Source organism: Protomyctophum parallelum (genome assembly GCF_964188405.1).
Source record: "Protomyctophum parallelum genome assembly, chromosome: 14".
In the NCBI taxonomy this organism is placed as follows: domain Eukaryota; kingdom Metazoa; phylum Chordata; class Actinopteri; order Myctophiformes; family Myctophidae; genus Protomyctophum; species Protomyctophum parallelum.
Window position 1 is genome coordinate 19,537,713 of NC_139709.1, and position 24,414 is coordinate 19,562,126.

The following is a 24,414-nucleotide window of genomic DNA, read 5'->3' on the forward strand; positions in this document are numbered from 1 at the left end:
AGTTTATGTGGCACAGAGTCACGAGAACTCACATAGCATTTTTATATATATATTTTAAATTCTTACCTTAATTTAATAAATTTGATTATTCTTTTATTTTTACATAAGAATATTCTTTAGAATATGGAATATTCATTGGCAATTTGGCAGCACTAGAAGCCTACGAAATTAAATTGTTATTCATATTCACACAACTCCTTGGCTGCCATTGACGTGATTCACGTGATATTTTCTGATGTCAATTTCTGCCGTTGACGTGTTTGACGTGATTTTGGGTGTTCTATTGATGTAGAATGGTCGCGCTAATATATACTGAGTAGTAGCTTACCCGTCGCTAGGCACGCTCGCTTCCGCTGTGGTCCGTCAATGAAATGTCTCCCCGCCGTCCACTTCCATTATAAGTGCGATCTTTGGCACATCAGGAGCAATTAGAGGTTCAGGGTCTTGCTCAAGGACACTTCGATACTAACTCGGGGAGCCCGGAGTTGAACTGGGAACCTTGCGGTTCCCATCCGGCTGCTCTACCGGCCACTTTGCCCCTGGGCCACTGCCGCCCCTATGGGCTCTGTAATTGCAGTCCCATAACCCGGGTTTGGATGGTGGATTGTAAATAAATGTGGGAACGGACTAGTACATAATATAAGAGAAACAATACAATGTAGAGATGTGCATAGTTGAGCTACCTCAGCACCCTCCAGTGGTCAGTTCGCCAACAGTGACACCTTGTTTTTCTAGGTGGAGTTGACCAACATCCAGAAGAAGTACTACCGCGCCATCCTGGAGAAGAACTTCTCCTTCCTCTCCAAAGGAGGCACAGCGGGAGGAGGTGGAGGACCAGGCCCTCAAGTTCCCAACCTCCTCAACACCATGATGGAGCTGAGGAAGTGCTGCAACCACCCCTACCTCATCACCGGTACACACACACACACACACACACACACACACACACACACACACACACACACACACACACACTACTACCTCATCAATAGTACACACACACCTCACTCCTGCTCCTCTCCCTTAACTGTCCCCCTGTCCACCACCCATCCCCCCCACCATCTCCAGGAGCGGAGGAGAAGATTGTGGAGGACTTCCGCGAAAGCCATGGGGGCCCGTTGCAAATGCCAGACTTTCACCTCCAGGCCATGGTCCAGGCCGCCGGCAAACTGGTGCTGATCGACAAACTGCTGCCCAAACTGAAGGCCGGGGGCCACCGCGTCCTGGTGTTCAGTCAGATGGTGCGCTGTCTGGACATACTGGAGGACTACCTCATCCAGAAACGGTGAGATGGAGGGAGGATTTAAAATCTTTACTTCAAACTTGCTTCTTTTTACGCTTTTTTCCCCCTTTCTTTTTGCATTGTATAGGTGTTTATGTATGCTATATGGGTATGTGTATGTATTTTATGTTTTTTCTTTTTTCTTGTATAGCATTTTAGGTCAACGCTGATAATGTCTGAGTATTTCAACGTAACATTTACATGACCACATTCCTCTCCCCATCGCTGTCCTCCTTTCGTCTCCTCTACCTCTCTCTCTCTCCAGCTACATATACGAGCGCATCGACGGCAGAGTTCGCGGCAACCTCCGACAGGCGGCCATTGACCGCTTCTCCCGACCGGACTCGGACCGCTTCGTGTTCCTGCTGTGCACCAGAGCCGGAGGGCTGGGCATCAATCTAACGGCCGCAGACACCTGCATCATCTTTGACTCTGACTGGAACCCTCAGAACGACCTGCAGGTGAGCCAGGGAGGACTGGGCTTGGATGGCAGAGGGGGAAGGTGGGGTAACAGGACATCATGTCAACTCGGCTTCTAGCAGAAACATTTAAAGAAAGTATGTATTTAGAACGAATTTAAATTATTTGTGTTTGTTCCCGTACTCATCCGGTTCTGTTTCCTGTGACTGGCCGTAATAGCCAATTTTCCTGGTGTACTGAATCCCTATTTAGAATCCAGCAGGCCACGCAGATTAATATTCTCTCTCACTGTACTTCTGCACTCACCTCAGGGAAGCAGCCTTACCTTTGTATGCGCTGGTAATGGAGTAGGCCTGTGAGGTGACATCAGCAGGGAGTTTGTGTGTTGAATTCAGCAACACCGCAAGACATTTCTCAGGTCTACTGACACCCCCACCCCCTCTCTTTAGGCCCAAGCCAGGTGCCACCGTATTGGCCAGTCCAAGGCGGTGAAGATCTACCGGCTGATCACCAGAAACAGCTATGAGAGGGAGATGTTCGACAAGGCCAGTCTGAAGCTGGGCCTGGACAAGGCCGTCCTGCAGAGCATGAGCGGCCGAGAGAACGCCAACAATGGGGTAGGAGTCTAGGAGACGACACACCATCTATGGTTGAACCGCAGAATATCTTACCCAGTGCAGGAAATGTAATTCTTAAAGATGGAGTGCCGTGATTTTTTTTTTCACCCTAAAACATGACCCATCAGGTATTTTATTATATAAGGTGGATATTTGTTTTCAAAAATGTGCGTATGTATGTTAAAATTGTTGTTGATCTTTTTATGTGGACACACCCACCAGTTCATTAAGTATGCCTGGTTTGCCTGAACTGAAGCCGCACCCACAGCTGTTGTTGTAAAGGGGGAGGGGATGATTTTGTGATGTCACCATATCATATCTTTTTTTTCCCATTGGCACGTTTGACGGTCAAGGTTTCAGCCTCCAGGAAGAAACACTAAATACAAACGGAAGACATCATTGCACATAACAAACACACCAAGGGGTCTAATGAAGTACGGTCACCTCATAAACACATGAAAAACTGGCACTCCATCTTTAAATCTAGTGTTATTATAAGAGCGGTTTAGTGACGAGATGTGATCATTAACTTGAATATAATACTTAATTCAATATATTGTGGGCATTTGTCACAATGTTCAAACATCTGTGTTTACATGTGAAAATCCTGTCCAGCATAATAATGACCTTACTGTCATCTTTAGACGACCACGCAGCTGTCTAAGAAGGAGATCGAGGACCTGCTGAGGAAGGGGGCCTATGGTGCTTTGATGGACGAGGAAGACGAGGGCTCCAAGTTCTGTGAGGAAGACATCGACCAAATCCTCCAGAGACGAACCCAGACCATCACCATCGAGTCTGAGGGGAAAGGCTCCACCTTTGCTAAGGTAAACAAATTAACCACTTCTTGAACCCAATGGAGGATGCCAGGGTTCAAATGGTTCACGTTATCGCGGTCTTGTGGTAAAATACTCAATGAACTACCGGTATTAATAATCTCTCGTCTCAATCTCTCTCTCCAGGCTAGTTTTGTGGCATCCGGGAACAGAACTGATATTTCTTTGGAAGATCCAGACTTTTGGCAGAAATGGGCCAAGAAGGCTGAGCTGGACTTGGACGCCATCAATGGACGGGTAAGATATCACACACACACACACACACACAAGCACACACAAGCATGCCATACTCTGATAGAGCGAAAATGGCTGAGCTGCACTTGCTGTAAATGGACTGGTACAGTGTCCCGCAAAAACATATAACGACAGACTTGAGCACTGCGCACCCACTCGTCCACACTCGCGTCAGTGACAAATTCATGCCCACACATGCCCCACTTAACACACACACACGCGCGCGCGCACACCTTGGTGTGGTGTCCCCCTCATGGACAGACTAATAGGTAATTAGTTAAAGCTATGGCCTGAGGCTGGGACATGATAGAGGGAGAGAGACACAGCTTAACAATGACAGTTGGGAATCTCTGCACTTCCTTAATTACCCATGTTGCCCTGCTTACATTTGAGAGAGAGCGTGTGTGTGTGTGTGTGTGTGTGTGTGTGTGTGTGTGTGTGCACGTGTGTGTGTGTGTGTGTGTGTGTGTGCACGCATGCATGCGTGTGTGCACGTGCATACGCTCGTAAGCAGCTTAACTCCACTTAACAGAGCACAGATGCCTGGGGGGTACGAAGATATCACTTTGGTTAGCGTGCATGCACACATAACACGCGTGCACAGCCTGGCAGTAATGCACAATCGTACACGCAGCGGGACCAGCACCAGCACCACCAGTGACTTGCTCAGAGGCATGCTTATCATTTGTCTCTCTCTTCGTCTTCGGCTTTCTGTCTTCTCTGTCTTCATCTTTGTCCCTTTTTCTTTTTCTTTCGCGTTTGCTTTTTCTCTCAAGTCTTCTCTCTCCTCCTCATGCCCACTCACTGTCGGAGAGCGTCAGTTGGAGCTTTGAATCTTACGCAGCTCTGTGTGGGCTCTACCAATGAATTGTTACAATATTTTAATTTGTAAATGACTTGCTGTAATAATTGTTCCTCTAACTGGCTGCGTGTGACATTAACTGTAGTGAAGGAACTAAATGAATTAATTGATTTAAAGAGGAACGCACTCAACAATATAATTAATTGTATTGTTGTATTTTCTCTCTGTGCAGCTGCTCGCCTAACGTGACAGCGTAAATTATCTCAGCTGCACGAGGCATAACAAAACACACAAGGCTAATTGTACAATCAAACCCATTTAGCCAACAGAGAGGCCTTGTCGTCCGTGCGAGACGTCTTTCTCCAAACGTTTTCCCAGAGCCTTCAGAGATGGGTAACTTTATAATGGGTCTAATTCCTACATCGGGGATAGGGAGAGGACAAAATCGAGTTAGAACTGAATTGCTCTGTTTGGAACTAATGCATCCAGTAAATAATGTTGGCTGTAACGGCAAAATAAAATGTTAATGATGACGGGGCAGATCAGTGGCTCTCAAACGGTGGGCTAGCCTAGATGTGACTTGGGATTTTGTGACAGCCACATTTTATTTCCATATATACTACTTCTACTTAAGTAATTACAATTTACACTATACAAATTAATTTGATTTATTATGAATTATGTTTTGACTATTAGTAAATGGTAAATGGTGCATTTATATAGCACCTTTATCCAAGGCACTTTACAGAGATTGTGCATTACATTCACCCATTGACACACACATTCATACACACACATACACCAATGGCAGCGGAAACCATGCAAGGCACCAACCAGCACATCAGGAGCAATTAGGGGTTCAGCGTCTTGCTCAAGGACACTTCGACAGTAACTCTGGGGAGCCCGGGTTCGAACTGGCAACCTTACGGTTACCATCCAGCCACTCTGCCCCTGAGCCACCGCCGCCCCAGCCGGTACTTGGTACTGCTCAAACCACTGTCAACCTTGACAACCTTGCATTCCTATTTTGTCATTAAAGGCAAACATCTTAAATATATAATTGTTCTAAAAGAAAAACGAGAATCTAGAGTGCATTGTAGATGGGTACCCGTGTGCCTTAAGATTTTGAGTTGCCCTTTGGTGTGCCTTGAGCATAAATGAAAACCACTGGTTGTAGATGTGTCACACAGGGTCTGTTTGTGAGCTAAATGCTTTTCCATTTCCCCCACCGTCCAACTCACTCTGCCACCTGCCCCCATGCGCACTGCAGAACACGCTGGTGATCGACACTCCCAGGGTGAGGAAACAGACGCGTCATTTCACCAGTGCCAAAGAGGACGAGCTGATGGAGTTCTCAGAGCTGGAGAGCGAGGGGGAGGAGATGTCCAAACCCTCCTCCAAACCACGCAGACCTCAGGACAGAGCCCAGGGGTACCCCAGATCGGAATGCTTCAGGGTGGAGAAAAACCTGCTGGTCTATGGGTAAGAAGAGAGGGCAATTTTGGAAGATATATTTATGGTGTGTTTCCAAGGTGGAGAATGGAATAGCTTACCCACTTAAAGCATAATGTAAGTACATTATGCTTGACCAGTTTCCCAAGGGGCTCTATACTAGGCCCACCATGTGTACTAAATATCTTCAATGAAAATAGCCAATCTACAAGCTCACAAGATGGGCTGTTTTCACTTGATGTTTCCTTCCAGAAGACAATCCAAGTCGTTAACTTTAGTTGAGCTTGAGTTGATTTGAATATCATGGACGAAAATATCCGTGCATCAACCTGAATTGGTACAGATTTAGCAACAGCTTGTGTAAACATCCGCTTGTCAGACATGAAACGGTAGTGTAAGAAAAAAAGTGGAAAATAACAAATGGGGAAAGTGTGAGAGCAGAACGACATGAGACCTTGTAGGCCCAGGTAACTTAGGTGTTGGACGGCTTGTGCAGTCTTTGAGACGATGTTGGCTTGGAAACGGTTTGTTGTTTTGGACCGAGCATTAATAACCGGCTCACACTGGCCAGATTATTTATAGCATGCATCCGACAGCGCGTTAATGCATGCATCCCCACACAACGAATGATTTAGTACACACAGCAATCTGTGCCTATCACCACCACACTCGCACACAGCTGCTGATCAATACTGCTGCCCACACACACACACACACACCCCAGAGTGACCTATTACAAACGCAAAGCAATGCTTATTCATGTGCACACTTAGACAATAAAGTGACCTTGTACTCGCTGAAACACATTTTAAGAGCATGGCATGGGTCATTACATGGTACACAATCACTGAACAATAGATGAATGCACAACATACTGTACCACACCACACACACCCATGCACAGATATTGAATGGATATATGAACATATTGATACGCAGACTGTCTATTAAGCCTTAATTAACCGTCTGCGTCACAGACGTGCATGGCTGCATGCCCACATAGTATGTGTGCACCCACATAGTGGGTCAAATTGTCTTTGTCAAAAACATTTTGAATATTTCACAGAAACTTACCAGTTTGCGTTGAATTTTGAGAAATGCCTTGTCAGGATCATCGGGACATAATCAATGTCCATCAACTTTCCTTACAAAAACAGTTTTAAATTGGATACAAATTTCAAAGCCATTCACACCATTTAAGTAGACATTCGTGTGTGTGTGTGTGTGTGTGTGTGTGTGTGTGTGTGTGTGTGTGTGTGTGTGTGTGTGTGTGTGTGTGTGTGTGTGTGTGTGTGTGATGTCAGGGCTGTTATTGTTACAGTCTAGTCTGGAGCCCTGAGGCTGTAGGACACACTCATGCACACTGTCTGGCATGTTCCACCCCCCCCCCCCCCCCCCCCCCCCCCCCCTCTCTCTAGATCTCCCACCCCTCTATATTTCCCAGTCGTGTCACCGTTTCACTTTCATTATTGGGACGGAATAGGCTTCCATTGGACAGAGTGAACGCTGTGGTGGTATCAGTGTTGGTCTGGGCAGGGGACAGGGTCTAACATTCTTTTCTTTAGCTAAAGTGAGGCTGATGTGATGGAAACTGACCCCAAATCAGCCTGGAGGGCCATGATGTGCACCCTTGGGATGGAGGCTGTGACCCATTAAAACACACACATGCAGGGTGATGCCAGGGTGCTTCTAGCTAAGGTGCCAGCGGTGGTTAAGTCACCAGGAAAGTGAACCATTTAACAAGAGCCCGGTAGACTCACACTTGGGGGGGGGGGGGTGTCTGCATGCGCACGCACGCAGTGTCTGGTCTGCATATTAGCATGATGCGGTGTTGCGTGTGTGTTCGTGAACCATCAAGGTCACCAAATGGCGTCATAGTCGCACTGCATGGTACGACAAGCACCACACACACACACACACAGAAGCCCATTTTATAGTTGCTAGCTCTGTTGACACTGTAGTACTGTCTGGAGTCCTGCTCTAAAGGGATCGAAAGAAAAGTAAAAACAAATGTAGGCAGTCACCCAGAAATGCAAGAAGTAAAGAATCTATGCATAAAGGAATTTGCAATTCCCAATGTCAGTCGAGGCACTTTATAGAAGCTCAGCCTAGTCTCCCTTTGAATTAATCCATCATATTAAGAACAAACAAATGACCTCATTTAGTCTGCCAGGGATTACTGGTTTGAATTGCAATGCTGCTGGATTTCTCATGATTGACACCATGAACGATGTGTAATTTTATATTATGAAATCCGCTTTTAAGCTCTGATATCATTACATACTACGCAGGGGTTGATATTAATGGTAGCCTGATTAGCTATGGCTAGTAACCAAAGCGTTCAGGCACGTGGAGTTTGCCTTCAGGTTGCCCGACGCAGTTACACTCATTCTGGTTTTTAAAAGGGACTGACTGATTTAACAACATTAAATATTTAACTTTTTTGTATATATATATATATATATCTATATATTAATTTTTCTACAAGCGCATATTTTTACGTCATGTTATAATTGTGCTGGCATCTCCCTTACAGATAGGGTGAGAAGTTCAGTCACGCGAGGGAGACAGACTAGAGCCGCTGCTTCTTCGTCTGGAAAGGAGCCAGTTTAGGTGGTTCGGGCATCTGGTTAGGATGCCTCTTGAGCGTCTCCCTAGGGAGGTCCTCTATGCACGTCCCACTGGGAGGAGACCTTGGGGTAGACCAAGGTGCAGATGGAGGGATTACATCGACTCTCTGGCCTTGGAACGCTTCGGGATCCCCCAGGAGGAAGTTACTAAAGTTGCTCTGGAGAGGAATGTCTAGAGCTCTCTAATGGAGCTGTTGCCCCCGCGACCCGACTACGGATAAGCGTTTGAAGATGGATGGATGGATTTTATAATTTAAATTGTACTTTGACCTTTGGGGCAAGTAGAACATGATCTGTACTTTCCCGACCGAGACCCCTGCATTCTACATATTATGTGAGTCTAACCTGTATGTTTATTTGTGTGTGTGTGTGTGTGTGTGTGTGTGCACGCATTTCCTTGTCATTCCTCGTCGTGGCGTTTTGAAGGTGGGGTCGCTGGGGAGACATCCTGTCACATGGCCGTTTCAAGCGTCCGCTGCGAGAGGCTGACGTGGAAACCATCTGCCGCGCCCTATTGGCCTACTGCTTGCTGCATTACCGCGGAGACGAGAACATCAAAGGCTTCATCTGGGACCTGATTGCTCCCACAGAGGACGGGACCACCAAGATGTTGGCCAACCACTCTGGTACATGACACGCGCGCGCGCACACACACACACACACACACACACACACACACACACACACACACACACACACACACACTCACACACTCATCATGACTGAAGAAGGGATGATTGAACCATTTGATGCCACAACACACACCACAACATTATGGATCATGATGGAAAGGAGTTGTCACAAAACACTTGTATCATGAATCTTGATAAACGTATCTCAAAATATTTCCCATGGTTCAGCTCTACCCTCCTCATCTACAGCAGACCCATTGAAAGACGGTGTTTAAGGCACCTCTTGATCTCCATCATGTGGTTCTTGTATCGCGTGTGCTTCATCAACACCCATTATGAGGATTCCAGTTTTCAGAATACTATACAGTTGTGTTTGGAACTGCTGGTTTTCCCATGGCAAGTGTTGCTTCTGCATTCTTCGTGTTACCTCGTATACCTTAACAAATTACTAATTAACAACAGCAAGTTGTGTTTTGGCATTAAATGATTGAACATTTAACACAGAATTCTATGGGAATGTTCACTCTGAATCTTCTAGCTACACTGTCACAGTAAAAATAAATCTATAAGATCACTTTTCTTTTTTACACATTTTCTTTTTACATGACCAATACCTCTTTTAGCTACTGTACCATGAGTGGAGAGCATTTTGTTAAGCTAACACAACAACACCTCCTTAGATAATACAACATTTTGTCTCTTGTCACGCTGGGAACTACAGAACATGGAACGTGTACGGACTAGATTTCCAGCCGTGGCGAACACTCAGTGCAGGAGGACAGGGATACATTGTCCCAGAAAATCAGATTACAGGTTGTCGGAGTGTTTTGCCTACCAGTTCTCTAACCTCCACCTTGCCTCTCTCCCTCTCTCTCTCTGTCTCTAGGTCTCTCTACCCCAGTCCCCCGGGGCAGGAAGGGAAAGAAGGGGAAGCCCCTACCGCCCCCTCCCCAATCGCCGCGAGCCGAATGGCTGGCCGGCTGTAACCCCGAACACTTACTGCAAGAGGACAGCTACAAGAGACACCTCAAACACCACTGCAACAAGTAAGTCTAACACACACACACACACACACACACACACACACACACACACACACACACACACACACCAGACCTGTATAGAGCACAGAGCAGAAGAAGAGATAATCTTTGCTTGTCTCTGGCAACTTTTTTGTAAACCTATTCATTTTAGGAGATGAATAGTGTATGTAGTTGCTCAATCTTGATCAACTTAATTATTATAATTTTAGATACAGGTGCTAGTTTAAATCTTTGTTTTCAAAATGCTTCCATAGAATCCATTTCTCCACCTCGATAGCAGACACACTTGACACAGTGTCACTCATAACCTCAGACAATTTCTTTTTGCATTTAGCATTGTGAACTAGTGTGGACGCTGTGAGTTCAGTGTTGGCCACACTACAAACTCATTACAATATTCAGACTGTAATTCAGATGACTATTAATTAAGAGTTGTAAGTCCTCATAAAATGAGAAATGTCACCCAGGGACATTTTGGCTCTACTGGTTTGATGCATTTATGCGTGAACAAAATACGCTGACAGGGACTTTATTTCAATGACGAGGTGACAATCAATAAAACATTGTTTTAAATTTAATAAATGACACTCAAAGTTAAGTGTTTGGACAGACTATTCACAGCCAACCCACTTTGCTACTGCTCTGGGAGGTTGGACTACTGTAAAATTTGATGTACGTTTTTACTTGATTTGATTGGCTGGAATGAGGTCATGAATATTAGTTTTCTGTTTTCCCAACGATGACAAAATGTAAAGTTACATTGAGAATATCAACACAAACTGGCCATATAGCCATGGCTTTAACCCATTTAGACCTGAGGCCTATTCTAAAAATGCCTTCTAAATCCTGGCCTAAGTTTTCAGAAAAATACCCCAAAAGGTTTCCCGTCCTAAATGGGCGAGAAGAGATTTGTGTAGGACTTTTGGAGGCATAGCGACTGTTTGGTGTTCGGACTGTCCAATGCAACTAGAAGTAGTGTGGCAGTCGAGGCCAGAGTGGCTGAAACATCACAGCATATGATAACAGGATAGACTACAACAACCCATAGCCTTGAGGGCCAATTGCTCTGCGATTGGCTAGTGCGTTGTTAGGCCAACCGGCCAATCAATGGTGTGACTTCCTCATCCCTTTGCCTGGAGGGACAATTGCACTGTGATTGGCTAGTTTGTTGTTGGGCCAACTGGCCGATGAATGGTGGGCCTTCACCACTCAATGACGGACTCAGTCAGTCAGTCAGTCAGTCATTTACACGTAGGGCTGGTTCCCACTGACTAAAACACGTCCAAACTCTCACACATCATTCTCTCCCTTAGTCTATGGTCAGTGCTCTCTCTCACTGTCCCCCCTAACCTCCCCTCTTGCTTGCATTCTGTCATACTCTGTTGTTGACAGGGAGATATGCTGCCGTGCCCTCTGGATGCCAGGGGTGCTTTTCTTCTTGAGGGGGAAGTGTGTGTGTGCGTGCGCTTGCGTGTGTGTCGGAGAGTGTGCTTGCGTGTGTGTGTGTCAGAGAGCGCGTGTGTGTGTGTGTATGTGTGTGTGTGTGTGTGTCAGAGAGCGTGCTTGCTTGTGTGTGTCTGGCTCACTGCCAGGCCAGGTGCTAGGCAGGCAGACCTGTTGGAAGCGGGTGAAAGGCGTGCACGTACGCACACAAACACACAGGGCACACACACTTGGGGGTGATTATGTGGTGCCATCTGCTAGGCTGGCGCACAGAGCTGTGTGGCTAATCAGGCCTGGCACATTGATGGATGGGCACACGCAGCCTGCCAACACACGCACACTGCCCCCCCGCGCCCGCGTGCGCGCACACACACACACACACACACACACACACACACACGTCTTATGTTGTTGACACACAGACACACAGCAATGTGTGTGTGAGAGTCTTTGTTGTTTAGTCTTCCCCTTACTCTCTCTCCAACTTTCTCCCTTCGTCTCCCATCTCCTTTCCTCTCTGCTCCTCTGCCCTCGTTTTGTTTTCCTTGTATCTCCGTTTCTCTACAGCTTCTCGTGCTTCTGTTTCTCATTGATGTGAACCTGTCAGAGCATCAGGATGAAGCTCAGTCAGACTGAAGTCCACACTATGTTCCACCTATAGGTCACAATTTCTGACACTTTATCTAGAATTGTCTGTGTCTAATGTATGTTACCATTCAAATGAAGATATCTAAAATAACCTCTCTTTCTCTCTGTCAGGGTCCTGCTGAGGGTGAGGATGTTGTACTATCTGAGACAGGAAGTCATCAGAGATCAGGCAGAGCGCATCCTGGAAGGAGCCGAGTACAGGTGGGTGGGAAGGTTACCCCCCCCCCCCCCCCCCCAAACCCTGGGTCGAATCCCATTCTTCCCGTCTCGTCCCCGTGTTTTTCTATCCCTCTTTTTCCGTCTTGGAAGGTTCACCTTGACTTCACCGTTGTCTGTACGTAGCACAACGTTCACCTCTCCCCATCTTGGACTCACTCTCGACATCCTCCTATCTTTCCATCACTCCCCTCTTCTCACCATCTGTCCATCTTTCCTCTCTCCAGTGCACTCCACAATCCCCCACTGTGTGTGTCCCTTGTCGTCTCTTTTCAACTACCATCCCCCTCTCCTCTCTCTCGCTCTCCTCCCCCATTATCACCCTTTCACCCAGATGTGTATGCATTCATAATGTAGAGGACGTGCACTCCATGTTGATCTCTCTCTCTCTCTCTTTCTCTCTCTCTCCGTCGCTCTCCTCCACGCTCAACGGTTACTGTGACAGCCCCCTATGTGTGCGTGTGTGCATGCGCATGCCTGTGCCAGACATGAGCATGCGGTGCCAGTGCACCAGCATATGCCAGAGGGATTTAGCATGCCAGTATTGGCGCACACGCACGCGTGTGTGGAGCTGAGGCCAGGCGGGCATGCTGGTGTTCCTAGAGATAAGAGAGGCTGGGGTTGAATCTCTCATTTCTTCCTAGCATGTCCATTGTCCCCCATCGTATTCTTTCTCAATCCTCCTTTTTTTTCTACTGTTCCCCTCACTCTCTAAATGGGAAGGTTTAATTTTGTCTTCTGCACAAAAGCACGCTGGAACTGTCCCATAGAAACCTAGTTTATTGCTCATTTTTCATATTCTAATGTCAGCCCATGGGGAAAATCTCCCAGTTGCTTAGGAAACATGATTTCAGGCCAGCGGCATAGGCACATATATTTATTTAATTCAATCCTTATCTGTAAACAATAGTCTATTTGGGAAGGACACGCTTCAAAAGGCCATGTCATTTTGAACACATAGATCAATCCATGTGTTAATGGTGGTCTTACTCCCACCTTGCATTTCGTAAGTTGCTCTGAATAAGTGACTCCTAAACGCCTCAATCGTAATTGTAAGTGAAGTTTTAATGCTGGTCTAGTGCCTCAATAACTGACCCTTCAAACATTCTCTGGTTGGTGGCTAAAACCACGAAAGGAGCCAATCTGATTAACACAAATACCATATAATCTGATTTACCCGGTCTCTCTCTTTCTCTCTCTCTCTCTCTCTCACTCTCTCTCTCTCCACAGTCCCCTAATGTCTCTTTCTCTGATTTGACATAACGAAACTAACGTCTTGTCAAAAACAAATTCAGTGCATGCAGCGGACTGATCAGATAATGTCATTCATGAGATGAAACATGACAATAAAAGCTGTCTGGGAACAATAATAATGATGATGAATGTGTCTGGTGTGTGTGTGTGTGCGTCTGTGTCCGCAGTGAGTTGGATATCTGGATTCCCCAGCCCTTCCACGCAGAGGTACCAGCTGACTGGTGGGACAGTGAGGCGGACAAGTCACTGCTCATTGGAGTGTTCAAACATGGTAAGAGAGCGCACACACACACGGTCCACCATCCTAACACAGACACACACTCGACTCTCTCACACACACACACACACACACACACTGTCTACCATCCTAACCCATGTATACACATCAGCATCACATTCAGGTAAAAGAACTAGAACCACAATACACACACACCATACAGTACATCACACACACATGCGAGCGCACACACACACCTTCAAATACAGTAAACATGCATACGCAACACTCATCACTCACTTCAGTATCTTCAAACACTGTCAACATCACACACACACACACACACACACGTCGGTGACTTGAAACAACACATTAAACTCTGCCCTCTTCTTCTGCTGTCATTGGCTGATTGGTGTTACCATGGTGATAGCTGAATGCAGCTGCAACGCTCAGTGTGCTGTCTGGAGGTTGATTGATGGGTGGTGTCCGACCACACTGCCACCTGCTGTGTGTGTGCGTGTGCACGTGGTTGTGTATGTGTGTTACAGGTGTTTATTAGCTGCTTCGCAAAGTCACTGGAATGTTTAACCACTTGAACATGCGGCATGGCCAAAATTGGTGTTCTAAAAGCTCAAATCGGGCCTGCTTGGGACACGTTTTGAGCTAGCAGATCTGCTATTTCTAGCGAAGACATTTGGAAACGACAAGCAGACCAGTTATAACTCAGGCCCGTTTAAGTGGTTATAAGGACCATACCAGTCTAATTTTCACTTCTAGCCATTAGCTTCAGTGTGAACGAAGTGCATGTGGCGCTGCTCTGCAGCGACATGGGCATAAGGGCTACGCTTGCATGCGGGCCCTTTGTCTAAGACAAATTTCTTCCTCGGGAGACAAATAATAAAGAACCTTGAACCTATACTTTATTTCGATGAGATAAGATCCAAATGGGAGAAGAAGCACACACAGTTTGAATCTATCCTTTATAGACTACTGGCACCTTAAGAACGGTGTGCGGACATCCTACCTTCTTTCTGTACTGTAGTTAGATCTCAGATAAGGTTTTTGAATGTCAAACAGTGCCATTCATGTTGTATGTGGAAAGAAGACACAAAGTTAAAGTTACTGGCTTTAGGTAATTTAAACTGTTGAAAGACACTGACTGAGACATTTGTTGTATGGGTTAGCCTGATTTCAGGCTAGCTTGTACCAGGGAAGGTTTTTGCAACGACTAACAGCCAGGTGCCATTCGACCCTCATGTGAACTGTGTGTGTGTGGGTGTGTGTTTGTGTGCATGCACGCGTTGTGGGGCCTCAATTGTCCCATGAGCCATATCGGCGCCACGGTCCCGACCTACAGTTTGGAAACCACTGGCCCACTATAGCGGATAGATACAGGCCTGCATGTGGTTTCCAGAGCTCTGTGGATGGGGACCCTCATTCATATTAATTTGGGATAATTGTCATCATTTCTCCATCATTGCCGCCTTCTCTGATTCAATTAGGCTCCGTGGATGAGCTGGGAGTGTGCGTGCGTGCGTGCATGTGTGCGCGCACACACACACTCGCTCAGGGATACAATAGGCTCACCCATAGTTAATCATAATCCTCATTCACCAGGGAGGCCTTCAGTGGCACACACGCACACACACAGTAACACTAATGCACACCGCCTCACATAGACAATCAGTGACACACTCAATAGTCTCACACACACACACACACACACACACACGGGGGGGGGGAGAGTGATGGCCTATAAAAGCTCTAATGATTAGCGTTTGGCTGCGGGCGCAGCGCTGGGTGAGTGTGTGTGTGTGTGTGTGTGTGTGTGTGGGCAGTTAGGAAGGATGTGTCACCGCATCCATCCTAATTGAAATGTGACGTGGAGAGAGGGACGAGGGGAGGAGGGACAGAAGGACAACAGTGTCTGTACTACTGTATGTATCGACAGACTGTGTCCCTCTCACTCCGTCTCTTCTCTGCCTCCCGTTTCCTCTGCTATTCCTCCTCGTTCCATCATCTTCTCTCCTCCTCTCTCACTTCCCGCTGCGTCCCAGTAAGATCTGCACACTCTAATTTGTTCCACTTGGATGCACTCAACGAACACACACACACACACACACACACACACACACACACACACACACACACACACACACACACACACACACACACACCACCACTATACTACACCTCACATACGGACACCGTGACTCACTCCCCCCTCACCCCCTCTCCGTCTCTTCTCTCTCTCCTCTCTCGCCTCACTCCCTCTCTCGCCTCACCCCCCCCCCCCCCCTCTCTCTCTCTCTCTCTCTCTCTCTCTCTCTTAGCCTGCTAACACAAATGAGCACCTGCAGGCACACTTGGCCATGCACACACACTCAGATGAGCCTACACAGAAACACACGGACAAAAACACATTCACGTGCGCCACTGCACACACACACACACAGCCTGTCTGTCTTGTCAGCAGCTGGCTCCTGTGGTCTGCCCTGCTGGCGCTGTTTTTGTCTAGGCCGTCATTTAATATGGAGATTGTGTGTTTGTGTGTGTGTACATGTCAGAGTGTTTACTTGAGAATTGAACTAGAAGGCGTTTTGTTTGTGTTCTTTATAGGAGTGTACCTCCATTCTTGTGAGAATGATCTCCATCGTTTTTCCCTGTCTCTTGTTCAGACTGTTAACAATGATCTGACCCAGAGGAGCGCTTGTTTTATGTAGTCCACACGTTAAGGTTTCCACCCAGAGGAGAGCTTGTTTTATGTAGTCGAGACGTTAAAGTTTCCACCCAGAGGAGCGCTTGTTTTATGTAGTCCAGACGTTAAAGTTTCCACCCAGAGGAGCGCTTGTTTTATGTAGTCCAGATGTTAAAGTTTCCACCCAGAGGAGCGCTTGTTTTATGTAGTCCAGACGTTAAAGTTTCCACCCAGAGGAGCGCTTGTTTTATTTAGTCCAGACATTACGGTTTCCACCCAGCGGAGCGCTTGTTTTAGTCCGGACATTGAAGATAGTTCTAGTCCTGAATGGATAGTTAGCAAATCCTGACTGGTTTTGGAATTTGGACATGTTAGGATTTCATCAACATTATATCAACAACCCCCCCCCCCCCCCCCCTTCTCTCTGCGTCTCCAGGCTATGAGAAGTACAACTCGATGCGTGCGGATCCCGCCTTGTGCTTCTTGGAGCGGGTGGGCATGCCCGATGCCAAGGCCATCGCAGCAGAGCAGAGGGGCAGCGACATGATGACAGATGGTGTGGAGGGGTAAGAGACCCACTGCCAGCACAGATCACCTCCTCCATACTCCCTGTTTTCTCTCTAGTCTCTTCCTTCCCTCTCCTACATCGTCTTGTCTTTTTGTTGTTCACTTTCCACCCTGAACTTTCACCTTTTTTTTTTTTTGTATTCACACCACCTTCTCTCGTCGTGCTTTTGTTCCTTGTATTTGCTTTACTGCATCTTTGACATTTCTGAAAGGGAGAAAGGAATGAGGTTTTACTTCCTACATAAGTCATGTGGTCAATTCTCACTCTTGCTGCCCTTCCATCTCTCCATCCCCTTCCTCCACCCCCTCCCCTCCCCTCCCCTCCCCTCCCCTCCCCTCCCCTCCCCTCCCCTCCCCTCCCCTCTATCCCTCTCCCCACACCCCCCACCCCACCCCACCCCTCTCTCCCCTCTATCCCTCTCCCCCCACCCCACCCCTCTCTTCCCCTCTATCCCTCTCCCCACACCCCCCACCCCACCCCACCCCTCTCTTCCCCTCTATCCCTCTCCCCCCACCCCCCACCCCACCCCTCTCTTCCCCTCTATCCCTCTCCCCCCACCCCACCCCTCTCTTCCCCTCTATCCCTCTCCCCCCACCCCACCCCTCTCTTCCCCTCTATCCCTCTCCCCCCACCCCACCCCTCTCTTCCCCTCTATCCCTCTCCCCACACCCCCCACCCCCTCCCATCTCTTCCCCTCTATCCCTCTCCCCACCGCCCCACCCCACCCCTCTCTTCCCCACACCCCCCACCCCACCCCACCCCTCTCTTCCCCCCACCCCACCCCACCCCTCTCCTCCATCCTTGCTCCGTGGGGTCCACAGAGAGGACGAGGACCCTGAGTACAAGCCTTTGAGGATGCCTTTTAAAGACGAAATGGATGACTTCACCAACTCTCCTCTGGACGACAAGGACGAGGCAATGGAGGGAGACGCTGATGGTAGGCCGACTGTCTCTCGCACGCATGCACACACGCACACGGAGGTTCAACTAACTGTATTATTGCATGATCATATTGGCTACGATTTGTGGTATACTTTACATCAATGTTGTCAATTATCCAATTCCAAAGCATACAGTCATTCATTTTTTAAACAATTACCAGATTTTGCCTGTTTTTAGTCAAACTTTCTAGTGATAAATTCACAGTGAAATGCTCTGCCTCTCCTGCTAATAATTAAGACAGCAAGTCTTGGATATTTGAAATTAGTTTTTAGCTCGAGTTTCAAGTTATAAGTTCGTTGTCATACTGTATTGAAATGAATAGAAACCACTTCATATTAGGTAGGAGCAGACAGTAATGTTAAACGGAGTTCTAAATCCTCCCTCCTAACTCTTCCAGTCAAAGTGGGCGAGAATGGTCGCACGGCCCCATCAGGTGGAGTAGCCTCGGGCTCCAGTAACGAGCGCCTCTATTGGCCAGCGGCCTCTGCCCTGACCGCCCGGCTGCGTCGCCTCATCACCGCCTACCAGCGCTCCAACCGGCGGGAGCAGCTTCGCCAGGAGGCCCTCAGCAGACCGGACGGCCGGCGCCGCAAGGGACGCAGGGAGTTCCAGGCCAGCATCGCCATGGTGACCGAGGGGGCAGCAGGGGGTGGGCCCACGTACGTCCAGGAGGCGGGACCCGTGGTGTTCACCTCGGAAGGAAGCCCGTATTTGGCCAAGGGAAGTCCTTATTTGGCCAAAGGTGGGCAGTTCATGCCAGACGCAGCAGCGGCGGCCCACGCTGCCCTCATGGCAGACGGAGCCATGTTCTACAAGGAAAGAAGACAGAGGTACATTCATACTCCTGTTGAAAATGGATATTATATTGATATGTTACAACGTGTATTTGCTCACATACCTGGCTACGTACTTGGTCTATAGCTCCTGCTAAATGCCTAAATTGTATAGGCTTTGTACATAACTTCTCAGAAGGTGCCATGATTATGCCTTACACGATCATTACCCTCCACGTTTCTTCTCCTTCAGGTGGACGCGGCGTGAAGAGGCAGATTTCTACCGTGTCGTGTCGACCTTCGGCGTCGTCTACGACACGCAGAGACAGAGGTTCGACTGGACACAGTTCAGGGCCTTCGCCCGGCTGGACAAGAAGACAGACGAGAGTCTGGAGAAGTACTACTACTCCTTCATCGCCATGTGTAAACGGGTCTGCCGCATGCAGATCAACACCGACACAGGTGAGTGGAACGCTGCGCACACCTCGGTCGACAGTTACCAATTTAAAACTAAGGATCACGCGCACCACCTCTGCCACAAACGCGGTATCAAATCCACCCTGAAGACACGCTACACAAACATTAACAACTTAAACCCCCAGGGTCCCCCGGGGGTCTATTCTTGGTCCCCCTCTTTACTCAAAATAGCTGCTGTACAAGCTCTATATGATGCGTTGCGAGCTTTTAGTTCTGCTGCCAAATATATGCCTATAATGCTACGATTCAAGTAATTAAATGGATTTAGTCTGCTGGTATATAGTTTTTTACCACTAAAACAATTGTCATTGTTGCGTTGAATAGTCTTGTTTGGTCTTACATAAACTCCCTCCTCCATCCCTCCAGAACTCCCAGACCCAACGCTGATCATCGACCCAATCACGGAGGAGCGTGCCTCCCGCACCCTCTACCGCATCGAGCTTCTCCGTCGCATCAGGGAGCAGGTCCTCATTCACCCGCACCTCTCCGAGCGCCTCCAGCTCTGCCAGCCCTCACCCGACCTCCCCGAGTGGTGGGAATGTGGCCGCCATGATCGAGACCTCCTGCTCGGAGCCTCCAAGCACGGCGTGAGTCGGACGGACTACCACATACTGAACGACACCTCGCTGGCCTTCCTGGAAGCGCACCATCGCTGGAACAGCCAGAGAGGGGCCGGTACCACTGTGCCGGTCCAGGCGGACGTCACCAAAGTGGGGGATGGTGGCGGTGCCACCGCCCCCCTCCTCACCCCCGCTGAGCTGGCGAGTGCCGCGGCCGCCGCCAGCGCTGCCATGGCGGCAGTCAAGGAGGAGCCCGAGGAGGAGGCAGCACAAGGGAAGGAGATGAAGGAGGAAGAGAGCGACGGGATGGAGGTTAAAAAAGAGGTAGAGGTAGAGGTAGAGGCAGAGGAAGAGAAAGACGGCGACAACATTCCAATCACCAAGACTGAAGACACGGATGAAGGGAAGGAACGAGAGGGAGGGGCGGAGACGGCTGAGCCCCCGGCTGCATCCCCCAAGGAGGAGATCAAGACAGAGCAGCAGCAGCAGGAGGAGGAGGAGGAGGAGGAGCAGGCCCTGCCCAAAGGAGAACATGAGGAGCAAGCAGGCAGAGACGGAGCGAAGGAATCCGAGCCGCAAAAGGACCAAGAACAGGATAAAGGAGAAGACAAAGAGGAGAGTTCCACTCCTCCCATGGAGTCTCTTAGGGACCAGACAGAGACCAACACCGCAGACACCACAGAGACACCACGGCGTCCCGCTGACGACTCCTCTCCCAAAGCACAACCAAACCACAAGACCACAGAGGAGCAGGGAGAGGAGGAGAGGGAGAGCCCAGACACTCCCAAGTCCCCCAAGTCGGCCGTTACGGAGAAGAGCCCAGAGGAGGAGGAGGAGGAGAGAGTTGATGAAGATGACAAGTCGGAGAAGTCTTCTCAGGCAGAGGGTGGGTGCCGTGTCTCTGGGTTTTTTTTCAAGGGAAATATTATTGTGTCATTAGTAGGGTTGCAACAGTTCAATGAGCTAATCGATAATAAAGAAAATGCAAATTGATTGTAATAAAAGATCTGGGAATGAGAATCCCTTTTTTTCTTTTAGATACATGAGAAACATTTGAATGATTAATCTTCTCTCCACAGCGAGTGCTGCGTCCGAGCACAAGAACTTTGATGAGGAGAGCATCGCCTCTCTGAGCACGTCGGTCAAAGACGAGACCAGAGATGGTTTCTGTCCCGACGACCTGCCAGAGGCTTCTGCTCTGCAGGCTCTGCAGGACCGCAGCTACGGCTTCTCCTTCTGGCCTAAGGTGAGACACACACACACTACATCAGGGCATTAGTTTTTCTTTTGCGGGACAAAAGCCATGCTTGTACAACAAGCCTCAAGAGAATCATTGGTGCGGTTTGGGCTTTAGTCGACGAAACCAACACTGCTCTCTCCTCTCCTCCAGGACCGCGTGATGATCAACAGGATGGACAACATCTGCGACGCCGTCCTGAAAGGCAAGTGGCCCGTCAACAGACGACACCTCTTCGACTTCCCCGGCAGCATGCTGCCGAGCTACGGGTCCACGGCGACCGCGGTGGCAGCCGTCGCGACGGCCACAGCAGCCGACAGCCCGCTGCAGAGGCAGAGGCAGAGCTTAGCCGAGTTATCCATGGTGGCGGCTGCTGGCCACGCCTCCTACAGCGGCAGTGAAGACATGACGCTATCGCCGCAGGTCAACGTGAGTGTCGACCTAACGGTCATTCATTTAGTTTATTTGCCCAAATGATTGAAGAACCCTCTGGGGTTTATAAAGTTGATCTCACCTTAAAAGATGACAGTATAAACGTGCAAACATGCATCATAATAGAAGAACTTGGGTGTACTGATTGTACGTGACTTGTTACTCTTGGCCTCTCGTACTGCTCCAGTCACGGCTAAATGGAGTTCATATCCTATACGGCAGGCGTTTGTCGCAGTGTAGTAATTTTTCCAGAGTGATTAAATTTGTCCTGAAGTTGTCCTTTAAAACATCCTGTCAGCGTTCCTCGTTCAAATCGATGGCTGCTGTAAGCTGCAAATTTACGGCCATAACAGAAGAGAGACACGGTAGAACTGTTGTTCTCCGTAACGTGATACAAGAACACAAAACACCAGATGGAAGCTGACATTGTATAGGCTTTTCTCTAAAAGACACACCATGTGACAGTTTTATTTTATCCTTTCAGGACCCATTGAGCATGTCGCTGCCTCGTCAGAGGAGGAGGAGGAGGAGGAAGGTGGAGATCGAGGCAGAGAGGGCCGCCAAGCGACGCAACCTGATGGATATGGTGGCTCAGCTCAGAGAGAGCCACGCTGCCGCCGAGTCCCAGAACCAGGCTATAGACCTCACTAAGGTACCCAACAACACTCACTATAGAGCTGCATAGGCCATCATAGTATTGTCATCAGACCCCAACTATTGAACGCATGGTCACTTTGACAAAAACATCAACGATCTATCATACTGGATATAAATAATCTGTGACAACTTGAAAGGTATGGGAAAAACTAAAAATCGCTGGCAGGGGGTAAATTATTTCTGAATGAGTTAAAGCCAGTAGGGTTGATGTGTGTTGTGTTCATGGCAGGGCATGCACCACCACCACAAAGCCTCCACGTCCTCATTCGCCGGCTTCCCCAGCGCCATGGGAACAAGCTCCTCCCTCAAGGCCCAGATGGAACTGCTTCAGCAGGCCACTCCCCCCGGCCACAGAGCCAACGGCTCATTGGTCGACCCGGACCTGCCCATCATGAGGAGGAGGCGTGGCCGGAGGAAAAACGTGGAGGGACTTGAGCTGCTGTTCATGGCCAATAAGAGAGCGGGAGGGGTGAGCCACATACGTTTAATCTTTGCACCCAAATCTCTATCTTAACACATTGTGTGCTGGGCTATTATTTCAGGCTGAGCTTGCTGGTGCTAGGGACTTTACATTGAAGGAAAAAAAGATTTCGGGGCCCACAGCAAAATGTTCTCTTATAGCGAGAATCACACCGCATACATCAAAAGAAAACCTAACTTGTCCACTTCAATTTAAAATTCTACCATCTTCCATTCTGGAGATATTGACCTTTTTCTAACACCTGGTTTTGCCTGCACTCTGCTCGCTTGAAAAAACAACAGAGATATGGAAGGTTGAAGTTGACAGACATTGACAGACAGATATCAAAATGAACACAAATAATATCATATACTTACACACTGAATGAAAGCCCTGAATGTCTACTTTTAGGAGGAAAACAAATACACATTGATCCCATGTACAGTTTGTCAGTAATTGGCTATTGAATGCAGCTTGCGCCCACCAGAGAGAACTTTAGATAAGGCATGGACCTGAACAACTATTATTCACAAAATAAGGCCTATAGCGACATGTCCATACTATATACCGTATGAAACAGAAGACTCTCTGCTTTCATAAGAAAAAAACTAATACTGTAATAATAATAAAAATCACACCCCTGTGAAGTGAGCAGTGCAGTTGCACTGCTCACTTCACAGGGTTGTGATTTTTACGTCCTCCCATTACGTCGTAATGGAGGCGGCCTGCCCGGCATAGACCAACGCCTCTTTTCAGGAGGGGGGGGGGGGCTTTTAACCTCCGGATCAGAGACAAGGTCTTGGGAGAGGCAATCGGTGTTACTTTCTATGTTGTCCGGGCACATATAAAGATGAAGTACAGTAATCAATAAAAAAACCATAAAAACGTCACGTGCATACCGTGATCGATATATAAAAAGCGTATAGATACGGTTCGCGCATTTGATTAACACTTATTTTTGTGTATAGACGTCCTGGGAATAAAAACCACTGGGTGCTATGTATAGGCATCCTTGGGTCTTTTTTATTGATAACATTTAAAATAATATATATTTTTTTATATATATATATTAGGGATGCACCGAAAGGGAAATTCGAAGCCGAATACATCTTTGTTGTAAAGCTACCTGATTATGGCAAAAGACATGATTATGGCAAAACCTAACTTAAATAATAAACACTTATGGGTTCATTAAAAAATATCTAATTAATTGGAGGCTTTGTGATTAATTAATCTCGATTAATCACATTTTTTTTTTTTTTTTTTTTTTTTTTTTTTGCGGCTTACGCCTTTATTGATTTTTTAAGGGATAGAAAGTAGGCTGACAGGAAACGGGAGAGAGATGGGGGGATGACATGCGGTAAAGGCCGTGTCGGGTCCGGGAGTCGAACCCGCGGCACACCGCGACTGGATCACCAGTCCGGTGCCCAGACCGTTACGCTACGGCCTGGGCCGATTAATCACATTTTAATCGCATATCAATAGGCCTATTTGACCTGAACAGTGAACTTTTTTTTCTACATAAGCATAGGCAATAAAACAAGTAGTAATAATAATAGTGATAATAATATTATTTATATAATGCTTCTGTGAGTACTTAAAGACACTTTTCAAGGAGAACATGAGAAAACAAATAAAAACAACTTTATTAGAGAAAAACTAAGACTATGGAATAAAATAAATTAAAGTGGAATGAGATAGCAATATTCCAGAGGTGCGTTTGAATTTATAGGTGGTGGCATGTCTCTGACTTTTGGGAAGTGCATATTTTTGACAGGTCTGCCTGCTGTGGACAGTGAAACCCTGACCTGATCGCAGACGCAACGATACAGTATCATTCATCCAAATGATATTCCCATTCGTCTTTGTGTCTGCCCGTGTAAA

General features: G+C 47.7%; 1 protein-coding gene across 2 annotated transcripts in view; it reads left to right on the top strand.

Annotated features, from left to right (window-relative positions):
• chd7 (chromodomain helicase DNA binding protein 7) overlaps window positions 1-24,414 on the top strand; it is a 108,749-nt gene that overhangs the window by 76,139 nt on the left and 8,196 nt on the right. For both annotated transcript variants that reach the window (XM_083782014.1, XM_083782015.1), the window contains exons 17-36: window positions 736-913; window positions 1,069-1,285; window positions 1,548-1,743; window positions 2,152-2,319; window positions 2,964-3,146; window positions 3,282-3,392; window positions 5,462-5,673; window positions 8,700-8,899; window positions 9,792-9,951; window positions 12,151-12,240; window positions 13,677-13,780; window positions 16,861-16,990; window positions 17,814-17,929; window positions 18,332-18,764; window positions 18,961-19,169; window positions 19,551-20,630; window positions 20,824-20,990; window positions 21,135-21,410; window positions 21,898-22,065; window positions 22,300-22,539. In XM_083782014.1, coding sequence (XP_083638140.1) covers window positions 736-913; window positions 1,069-1,285; window positions 1,548-1,743; window positions 2,152-2,319; window positions 2,964-3,146; window positions 3,282-3,392; window positions 5,462-5,673; window positions 8,700-8,899; window positions 9,792-9,951; window positions 12,151-12,240; window positions 13,677-13,780; window positions 16,861-16,990; window positions 17,814-17,929; window positions 18,332-18,764; window positions 18,961-19,169; window positions 19,551-20,630; window positions 20,824-20,990; window positions 21,135-21,410; window positions 21,898-22,065; window positions 22,300-22,539 — 4,638 coding nt within the window. The remainder of the gene's footprint in view (window positions 1-735; window positions 914-1,068; window positions 1,286-1,547; window positions 1,744-2,151; window positions 2,320-2,963; window positions 3,147-3,281; window positions 3,393-5,461; window positions 5,674-8,699; window positions 8,900-9,791; window positions 9,952-12,150; window positions 12,241-13,676; window positions 13,781-16,860; window positions 16,991-17,813; window positions 17,930-18,331; window positions 18,765-18,960; window positions 19,170-19,550; window positions 20,631-20,823; window positions 20,991-21,134; window positions 21,411-21,897; window positions 22,066-22,299; window positions 22,540-24,414) is intronic.